Source organism: Eschrichtius robustus, chromosome 7, assembly GCF_028021215.1.
Source record: "Eschrichtius robustus isolate mEscRob2 chromosome 7, mEscRob2.pri, whole genome shotgun sequence".
In the NCBI taxonomy this organism is placed as follows: domain Eukaryota; kingdom Metazoa; phylum Chordata; class Mammalia; order Artiodactyla; family Eschrichtiidae; genus Eschrichtius; species Eschrichtius robustus.
In genome coordinates, this window is record NC_090830.1 from 113,178,635 (window position 1) to 113,189,345 (window position 10,711).

General features: G+C 50.8%; 1 protein-coding gene across 1 annotated transcript; it reads right to left on the minus strand.

Moving 5' to 3' along the window:
* Window positions 1-1,721: 1,721 nt before the first annotated feature.
* Window positions 1,722-7,311, minus strand: CYP17A1 (cytochrome P450 family 17 subfamily A member 1). The gene is made up of 8 exons (XM_068549032.1): window positions 7,015-7,311; window positions 5,429-5,567; window positions 4,993-5,222; window positions 4,313-4,399; window positions 3,706-3,921; window positions 3,213-3,382; window positions 2,610-2,713; window positions 1,722-2,128 (listed from the first exon to the last, which is right to left on the minus strand). Exons 1-8 carry the CDS (start codon window positions 7,309-7,311, stop codon window positions 1,842-1,844), a joined length of 1,530 nt encoding a protein of 509 aa, XP_068405133.1. The 3' UTR covers window positions 1,722-1,841.
* Between the last annotated feature and the right edge of the window lie 3,400 nt (window positions 7,312-10,711).

The window sequence follows — 10,711 nt, forward strand, 5'->3', positions numbered from 1 at the left end:
GATGTTGTTTATCTGTTCCTCACTAGTCCTCAAAATGCCTTTCAGATTCTGAGCAAATCTGGAGAAATTAACTCTCCTCCAGCCGGTCAGCTCCCCTCTGCTCTGAGCTGAGGGTAGCTGGGCTCTAGACCAGCGAGCAGCTGGTGGGGATAGAGGAACCCAGGAGAAGGAGGGAGCCACCTCCAGTTTAACCCCTTTCTCATCCGCTCACTGTGGTGGCAGCGTCTCTCCAGGCTCCCCGTGATGGAGGCTGGGGTCAGCCACAGCTGCCCACCGACTCCTCTGGGCTCTTTAGCAAGGCCTTAGGGTCACGGGCCAGTGAAGGCCAGCACTGAGTTGGGGGGCAGTGGGGAATGGTCAGCTACCCCTGGATTAGCAAAGCTCTTTGAAGGAAGAAGAGGCTGCTGTGGTGGAAAGCCTTGGCCCTCCCTCCTTGCGGGGGCTCCCTTGATTTCTTCTCCCTGGAACTTGGCCAGGCAGAGTCTCAGGCTTGCCCTGCCGGCCCGTCCAGAGTCCTCCTCCAGTCAGAAGGGAAGGACCAGGTCGCTGATGATCTGACCCTGGTCTGGCTGGCGCCAGGGAGCTGGGGTTGAGTCCTCTCTCTAGGCTAAAGGGCAAGGGTCAGTTTCTCCCAGGGCGTCTCAGGACACCTTTCATTTGCGGACTGGCCAGTGGCCAAGGTTTAAAGATGTCGGTTTTAAGATTTGAAGAAGTCTGGGCTCCATTTTCTAGTGAGGCATTTACAGACTTCCTGGGGTTTGGGGGTGGGGAGCAGGGGCAGAGCCTGGGCACTTCAGCGGGAGGCTGCCGTGGAAGCCCTTTCCTTGCGGTGTTTACCCCAGTACAGAATGAGGAAAAGGAGACCTACCAGTCTTTGGGGACCAAGACGAGAGGGATGGGCAGTTGTGGGTTGAGTTTATGGATTATAGACACTTCCCCAAAGCCAAAGCTTTGAGATGCATGCAGCGATGAGTGGATCAAAGCAAACATGATCTGCTTTGCTTTCAAAATGTAAACTCAATCCCACCGCTTCTTGCCGTCTCCACTGCTGTCGCCAGGGTCTAAGCCACCAGCATCCTGCTGTCCGGGACCAGCACAGCCTCCTCCCCAGGGCCCCCACTTTCATCCCTCTGAAGACCAGTGTCTACTCAGCAACTCGAATGATCTTTTAAAAATATTAACCAGACCTTTCCACTTCAATGTGTAAACCCTCCTGTGACTTCTTCTCATACTTGGAATGGAAACCCAAACTCCTTCCTACTACTTAGAAAGACTCCATGGGACCTGGCCCTGCCTGCAGTCTGACCTCATCGGGGACCACTCTTCCCTTCATTGGCTCTGCTCTAGACTGAATGACCTCTCCTACCTTGAGAACTGCTCACCTGCTGCTCCCTCAGCATGGGACACCTTCCCCCCACATCTTCACGCCTTCCCCAATCAGTCATTCACAGTGGCCACCCCCCACCTCTGCCATTCCCCTCACATCACCAGCACCTAGTATAATTGACTCCAAAGCACGTAACGAGTCTCTGAAATGCTCATTTGTCAGCCCTCACTAGAATGTGAGCTTCATGTAAGACCAGGGAGCCTGAGGGTCCAGGGACAGTGAGTGAGTGGTACATAGTAGGTGCTCAATAAAATACTCTGAAAGAATGAGTGAACAAACAAATGAATGAGCTGCTCAGAGACCTTCTGAAAAAAAAAACACAACTGTTTACGCACAGCACTGCCAGGGCTGCAGGCTGGAAAAGAAGGCAGAGTGGGTGGGGAGGAGGGAGGAATGGTTGGGGAAGATGGGGGAGCTCCTCTAATTCCGTGCTGTGGGGTCACACAGGGCGGAGTCACGAGGTGCTACCCTCAGCCTGGGCTTCCTTCCAGGCCTGGCGCACCTTGATCTTCACTTTGAAAGGATCGATCTGTAAGACTAAACCGGGGTTGCCCTCCAGAGAGGGTAGCTTCCCATCATCCGGGATCTCCAGGTCGAACCTCTGCAGCAACCAGGCCATGAAGAGGAAGAGCTCTTGGCGGGCTAGCATCTCACCTATGCAGGAGCGTGGTCCTGCTCCGAAGGGCAAGTAGCTTAACGATGGCGAGATGAGCTTGGTCCCCGTGGGGTCCAAGAAGCGCTCTGTGGACATGGGGAGGTGTCAGTCAGGGCCCAGGGCAGGAGTAAGCGGGGGGTGGGGGGCAACATGGTCCTGCCCAGGGGGCCCCAGTCTGAGAAGATAGACCGCCTTACTTGGGGGAGGGGGGCCCAGTCTGAGGAGAGATAGAGCCCTGCTCTCAGGTAGCCCTTAATCACACAGAGGAGATGGAATATTCAGGACGGATGGATGCCACCATCCAAGGGGAGAGGGGGCTGACTTCACGGGAGACATATGCCTAGAGGGCTTCTTAGAGGAGGAGATTTGCAGTTGGTGGAAGGAGAAGGTGGGAGCCCAGCTGTGAAGAATCTGGGTAAGTCTAGCGTAGGATGGGGGTGTCAACAGGTCCACGTAGTTGGAGTCAGGAGTTTGCTAGTAGCAAGCTCAGCAGAGGGGAAGTGGTGCTGGAAAGGTGGGCACAGAGGTGGCTGTGTGGCCAGGGAGCAGGACAGAACAGGGACTCACCAGGCATGAACAGGTCGGGCCGGTGCCACTCCTTCTCACTGTGATGCAGTGCCCACAAATTGACCACAACATCTGTGCCCTTGTCAATGGTAAGGTCACCAATGCTGCCCCAGGGAGGGAGAGGAAAAGAGGGTCTGGAATATTGCCCTTCCCCACCTGCTCAGCCCCAAGCCTCTGTGGTCCCCCACTTTGGGGAAAAGAGCCCTTTACTCCCTCATCTTTTCCTCAGCTTCTACCAGGTGGACTATGAATCCAGCCCTCTCCTCCTGACAAGCACTTATGTATCAACACTTGTGGGCCTGTCAGGGCCCATGGGTATGCATGTTGAGCTGGTGCCTGTGCGTATGTGTGTGTGTGTTGTGGCTACTGGATTGGGTAGGAGCATCCCACACCACGTGTCTCCATGTGGCAGCAGGCAGCTTCTGAGGGAGGTCAGGTAGATCTGTGGATTAGTCAGTGGGTGTTGGTGGGTGGTAGACACATTGGTCAATAGGGCCATGGGTAGGAAGATTGGTAGTCAGTGGTTGACTGTAGCCAGCTGGGGGGGTGGGGAGATGGAGGAGGGACCAGGTGGGCTGGATGTTACTGGGAGGGAAGGCACACCTGGAGTCAATGATAGCCTTGTGGGGGATGAGCGTGGGGGACACAGGCCGGATTCGAAGCACCTCTCGGATGGTGGCCTCCAGCAGGACAAGGCGGTTCCGGTCACTGATACTTGGTGCGCGATTGAAACCTATATTCTGGTCGACATCATCCTGGATCCTCTTCTTCAACTGAGGGCCAGAACAGGGTGGATGTTACCAGGGTGTTTAAGCCCGGGAGAAGCAAGGGTTTAGAAGAATCCTACTGTCACATCCAGAAGAACTGGCCCAGACCCTTCCCAGTGGTGGCTCTGCGAGCCCAGGCTTTGTTTCCAGAAGACGGGGCAGCTCCACCCAAGGGCCGGAGCCAACCACTGCTTGGGTAAGGGGTGCGGCAGCCCAGTCATCCTGCAAAGAAGTCCTGAGGGTATAGTCTCTTCCTCCCTCTCTGGAGCAGAGGTGAGTCTGGCTGGGGTCAAGAGTGGTTGGGAAGGCTGGGTTAGGGAGAAGCTCACTGGAGGATAATGTAGCAGGAAGGCCACAATCCACTTTATCACAGAGGTGGTGGTTTCCACGCCGGCCCCAAAGATGTCCCCTATGGTGGTGAGCATGTGTCTGTCTGAAAGCAGCTTTGAATCCTGGTCTGGTCCAGCATTGTTATTGTCTGCGTTCACCTTGGCTTGGATCAGTATGTCCAGCAAGTTAGTGATGGAGTCACTGGTGAAGTTCTCCTGGTTGGGTGAGATTGGGAGACAGTGATGAGGAAGGAGCCCCATCTGTAACCCCTGCCATACTCTCACCCCAGACTGTAGATACAAAGGCTTCTCCCACTTGGAAGTGATGGAGTGGAGTGAGGCTAGTCAGGACCCATGAGCTTGTGGAAGTAGGAGGAAGCACTGGGCCCTCTTTAAATTTGGGGGGTAGACAAGTCCCTTCTAGGATCCTCTTCAATTCCTCACTTCTCCACGCCTATTCATTAGTTAAGTCAGTTTTTACTGAGCACTTACTATATGCCAGGCTCTCTGCTAGGTGCAGGAGATCCTACAGTGCCCAAAATGGACCCAGCCCTGCTCTCATGATGCCTTCCACCTAACTCATCATCTCTTCTGCTCCATCACCTACCTTACTTTTTTCAAGGATTTCACTCAGCAATTTGTTTCGCATTCGAACACAACTCTTTATCTTTTCCAGGGTTTTGCTGGGGAAAATCTGCAAAGTAGAAATGTCAAATCCTACCTTTCTGTCTCTGGAGAGTTCCCACTCTAACCCCAAACTTCAGGCAGAATGGAAGGCAGGATAGGGACCCAGAATGGGACCATCAGTGACAACTAGGACAATTCCAAACAAGGGAGAAAGGAGTCACCTCCACGTCCCCTTCCCCATTCAATCAAACATCCAGCACTGATTGAGGGTTTACCCGGTAGTAAGATAGACTTGAGTCTCAAGGCTTGGTTAAGTTCCTTAACTTCTTGAAGCCTTTATTCTCAACTGTATGGGGATAATAAAACCCACTTCCAAGGGAAATGCATGATTACTGCTTGTGGAGTGCTGGTACTGGCACATGGCAATTGGTAAATAAACGAGAGCCATTATCATGAGTATCCAAATGCATAATTTAAAAGCTAAACCAATTTCTGTAGAGGAGCAGCAAGGTTTTAAGAGTCAGAGGAGGTAGAGGTCACTGTGGCTGAGGTGGTCAGAAAAAAAGGTGGGTCTGGAGCTGAACTGAAAGAGGAGAGAAGAACTGGGTGTGCTGTCAGGGTCTGCTGAGATCTGCCGGTGGGGCCCGGCCTCATCCTCACCTTAAACCCAGGGAATATGTCTGACAAAATCTCCTTGCCCTGAGCCTCCAGGATGCCATCATTGAACTTGTATATGGCCTTCAGGGCAGGATCCTCATTCTTGAAGGAGAAGTTGAAGCAGATAAAGCTGATTATGTTGGTCACCGCCAGAGAGAGATGCTCCGACAGATTTATGGACTCTCCATGCCGGGTGGCCAGGGAGTCGCACAGTAAACCGGCTTCCCGATTAACTGAGGGGAGAGAGGGGCATGAGGGTGGGGAATTGAGCCGCCCCCTCACCCCCCTCTCTACCAGTTCCATCTTAGTCAAGGACAGAGAGCAGATGTCCAGTAGATGGCAGCGGTAGCCAAGAAAATGCTAGATGGAATCATCCAGAACCCTCTCCCCTCCCAAACCTCTTCTCCCTCCGGCAGCCCAGGGCTGGCTGGGCACTCACTGATCTTCTCTAGCTTCAGGTTGCCATCCTTGAACAGGGCAAAGGCGTTCTGTGCCAACTTCCGATGCAGCTGCCAGACGGCACCATGGTCGGCGAAGGCGATGCCCTTTTGGTTGTCTGACAGGATGTCTAGAGTCAACTTTGGAAAGCAGGAAAGGACATAGGAATCAGACACCATCCACCTGTCCTAGCCCTGGGGAAGAAGGCAGGTACCTGCCGTTCCGCCTCCGCGTGGGACCTCCCTGCTCCACTCCGCCATGACTGTAACGCCTTGGTAGGACAGAACCTATGGCCTCACACTCCCAACTCCATCAGAGAGACAGAGCGAGGAGAAAAAGAACACTGAATTAGAATGCAGCGGTCCTGGGGTTCAGGTCAGTGACAGGTGGCCTCTTTTTCTCATCAGTTTCTGACCAGGGGAAGGCAGCTGTGGATGGGATGAACTCTCTAAATTGTGCCTGTCCCGGGAACAGGAGCAGAGACCGAGGACAGCCCAAACCCCTGCCTTTCCCTGGGCCCTCTGGGGGCGGAGGCTGCTAAAGGCACAGCAGCTCAGCCGCCCTTAGTTTACCCTTCCATTGCCAGGCTGTGTGCCCACCCCAGGGCCGCATCTGGAGAGTGCACATTTCTTGTCCACCCAGTCTGGACTTGGGCCAAGCTGCCTCTTCCCAGAGGCACCCCCCAAACCGTAAAGCTCCCACACCTCCCCTCTTCTATCCCCTGACCTGCAAACCCCATCTGACTAGCCTCCTCCTTCCTCTTTGCTCTGGAGAGAAGAGCTCAGCAGAGTTGGAAGGGGGATAGTTGGCCCGCAGACCTGGCTGACTGGTCCAAGGTAAAAAGAGTCAACCCTTGGTCTGATCAAAGATGAGCAGCCGGGGGGCCTTGCCCGGGATGTTCAAGGGAGTTCTCAGCAGCCGGGTGCTGCAGTGGGGGGCTGGCAGTGTTGCTGGATGGTTAACCCCCACTCCCCTCTGCCCCCCAGGAGCAAAACAGAAAGCTCAGTAGGCTGGCTCATCAGCATCCTCCCTCAAAGCGCTACCGTGGGTCAGCTCCCTGCGGCTGGAGCAGCTGGAGAAAGCTCCAGGAAAATAGCAATCCCAGCCCTCCAAGAGCCAGGGTATTTCTCCCTCACAACTTTCCATGGAGGACAGCAATCACTCCCCCACTTTTCCATGTGAAGAACAGCATTCATCAAGGCTGTTTATCCCCGCACTGGGCTAAGTGCTTTATATGCACTCTCTCAGTTAATTATGGAAGTCTAAGCTCAGAGAGATCATCATCCAGTTCACGGGAGAGATGACTGTTTTAAGGGCTCCCTGATGCCTCAAACCACCACTCCCACCCCAACCCACCCCACCTCCTGGGAAGCCCAGAAAATGAAATCTTCCTTTAATTCTTCCTGCCTAGTTTAGAGGCTGGATGGGGTCCAAGGGGTCACTTCCCACCCACAGCCCCGGCAGTCTGTTTCTGGAAGAATCACAGGTTGTTGGAGCTGGAAGTGTCATTCCAGGCATAGCCTTGCCTGGAGAACTGAACATCCCCAGGGAGTGGTGAGAGAAGAGGGATGATAGGCACTTGCTTACCACTTTGGACCGCCCGGAGAATTCCTTGCCCTTCTTGAGAAGCACCTCCCTGGCCAGCTGGTAGTGGCCAATCATCACAGTAGTCTTGGAACCCAGACGAAAGGAATAGATGGGGCCGTATTTTTCCTGCAGCTTGAAGAAGTTCACGTGCTGATGGCCATGTCTGGGGAGGAACGGCAGGCTGCCCACCAGGGGCAGGGATGGGAGGCTCTTGGGGTACTTGGCACCAGAGCCCGTGGTCTTGGGCCAAAATAAATAGGCGAGGGTGAGCAGCAAGGGAACCAAGAGCACCCACATGGTGGCCGGGTGGCGGCAGGCAGGACAAACAGCTGTGGAGTGGCTTCAGCCACTTCAGGGTGCAAGGAGGCCTTTTTAAGGGCTGCCCTGATCTTCACCTTGACTTTATGTTATTGCTCGCCTTGTGGAAGTTTATCCTGGAGCATAGCCAGGCCCGATCCCTCTCCCAGAATGGGGAGAGGAGTGGAGGCCTTCTTCAAGAGCTGGCTCGACTCCAGGGCAAACCCCTAGGGGAGGGGCTAGGTAAGGGGTGGACGGCCGGTCCCTCTCCCTCGCTCCCTGTCCATCAATGTCTCCAGAGTGCGCCAGAAGCAAATGATATCTAGGTCAGGAATCAAGGCTTGGGATTTTCCATGCTGTAAAATCACAATCAATGGATAGCTGACACTGTCAGGACTGTTATAACCAGCAGGGATTGTCAGAGATATTCTATTCAATCTTATCATTTAACAGCTGAGGAAAGTGAGGCCTTGGAAGATCAGGCTTGTATAAGGTCACACAGATGGTGATGACAAGAATCCAGCCCTCCTGGCTCCTGGTTGGCTGCTTTTTCTAGGGGGAGTAAAACTCTTGGATTGAGAGCACGGGCCCTAGAGTCAGAAAGGTTTGGGCTCAAATTCTAGCTTGACCACTTTCTAGCTATATGACTTTAAAAAAAAAGTTTTATGTTAAAATATACATAAAATTTACCATTTTAAGTGTACAATTTAGTAGCATTGAATATACTCACAATGTTGTACATCCATCACCACTATCTACTTCTAAAACTGTTTTCATCACCCCAAACAGAAAGTGTACCAATGAAGCAATAACTCCCCTTTTGCCCCTCCCCTCAGCCCCTGGTAACCTCTAATCTAATTTGTCTCTATGAATTATGCCTATTTCACATAAGTGGAATCATATAACATTTGGTCTTCTGTGACTGGCTTATTTCACTTAGCATAATGTGTTCGAGGTTCACGTACTTTGTAGCATATATCAGAACTTCATTCTTTTTTGTGACTGAATAATATTCTATTATATGGATATACCACATTTTGTTTGTCCATTCGTCATGGACACTTCGGGTGTTTCCACCTTTGGCTACTGCGAATAATGCTGCTATGGACATGGGTGTACAACAGGGGTCCCCAACCCCCTGTTAGGAACCGGGCCTCACAGCAGGAGGAGAGTGGCGGGCGAGCGAGCAAAGCTTCATGTGCTGCTCCCCATCGCTCCCCATTGCTCACATTACCGCCTGACCCAGCCCCCCACCACCCCGCTGTCTGGGGGAAAATTGTCTCCCACGAAACCAGTTTCTGCTGCCAAAAAGGTTGGGGACCGCTGGTGTACAAGTATCTGTTTGGGTCCCTGTTTTCAATTTTGGGGGGTATATACCTAGGAGTGGAATTGCTGGGTCATATATTAATTTTATGATTACTTAGCTGTTCAAAGTTTCAGTTTCCTCCTCTATAATGGGGATAAGAATGGAATATGCTTCTTAAGGCTGTTGTGACTCAGTGAGATAATGCATGTAAAAGTACTGCCTGGCACGGAGTAAGTACTCATTCAATATTTACTCTTAACATTGTGATACCAAAATGGCCTTCCTACTTTTTCTGAACTCTTATTAGTGGATCTTCCTGACAGACAAAATCCTCATTTTCTGCTGCAAACCTTCAGTGGCTCAGTCAGTATTTATCAATGATTTGATAATACCAGGTAAGGTCACAGTCCCAAGACAGTGTCAGTCATCACCAGCTGACTCCTGGTGTCAATCATCGTAGAGGAGGTGGGTCCTCAGGCGGGCAACCAGGACTCACTGAGTGAGAGAGACTCACAAAGGTGAGAGATGGAATTTCTGCCCCTCTCGGGGGGTGATCTGCCAATGTCTGTACTTTGAGGAGAATGGACTGGTGTGAGGGCTGCTGGAATTAGGCAGGAAGGCAGCAGGGCGGGGATCTCATGATGAAGATGAATCCTCAAGGCCTTGTAAACCAGACTGTTTGCCCACTACTTCAACAGTTCAAATGTTGTTCAGACTTTTAGGCCCATTTGCGGTCAGAGGTATGAGCTGGGGTAGTCTTCATGAAAGAAAGGGGATTTGAGCTAAGCCTTGAAGGAGAGTTGGGACTATTTATTAGGCAGCAGCATGGGGAGGGGGGAGGAGGGGCATGGCTGGAAGGGAGAGCAGCAGAGTCAAATATGTGGAGGCCGGAAGGGGCACGATGTGTGTGGGATGGTGATGGTCCTGACTACAGATGTGAAGGGGGTGTACTGTGGGGCGTCCCTGAGAAGTAAGATCTGACAGGTACATTGAATCAGGCTCTGGAGCCCTGAATTGGAAAGCTAGGGAGGGTGGGGAGCTATTGAAAGTTCTGCGGCAGGGAAGTGACAGGGGTACAGTGGTATTTGAGGAGGGTGAATCTGGCATCAGTGCTGGGGTAGACTGGATGAGATCTTGTGTAAAGTTTGACAGCTGGGTGAGAAGTGGGGAGGCCTGTGATCCAGGCTGGGCCCTAAGTGGGGTCAACCAGCTGGTAGAGAAATACGAATGAGTACTTTCTGTTCCTAAAGTGAATGCCAAGGTGATTCTCTGACATTTCACCCCCAATCACAAACAAGAAACAGGAATTTTAAAAAATGGTTGCTTCACATCCTTATCACTATATTAGAAAAGTTATACATGATAATGGCAAAAAGTCTGGAGAACGCAGATAGCTAAAAGTAAATTAAAAATTTGAAACGTATTTTTTAACCTACATGAGGCCATATTGCATTTTTTTGGCATGGATATTTTTCTATGTTATTAAAGACTTTTCTACAACATTATTTTTAATGGCTGCGTATTATTTCATTGTCATAGGTTATTTCATATGTAGAGGATAGGTTAGCTGACCCTGTATTGTGTTCTTTCTGTTTTTGTCTTTGTTGTTGATATAAACAGCACTAAGGAATAGCCTTGTGGTGAAAGCTTTATGCATAACTGTTATATTTTCTTAGGATAGAATCCTAAAAGTGGAATTGTTGGTCAAAGGCTATGTATACATATTTTAAAGACTTCTGACAAATACTGAATTATTTATGAGATGCATTATATTGGTAGATTTCTTGGTATCCCACCATTCCTAGAATAATACTAACTTATCCAGAGTGTCTTCTTTTAATACAGAATGGGATTCTCTTTGCAATTTACTTAGGATTTTCTTTCTTTTGCATCTTTAGTCATACGAAAAAATGGGTTGTAGTTTTCTTATTTATGCCTTGTCAAGTTTTGGTATTATGATTTTGCTAGTTATGTAAAGTTATTGGAGAAACTTTCCATCTTTTTCTATGTCCTAAAGCAGATTAAATAGCATGTGAATTATCTATTCTTTGAAGCACTAAAGAAAGGTGACTATGAGAAGTGTCAGGTCCTAGT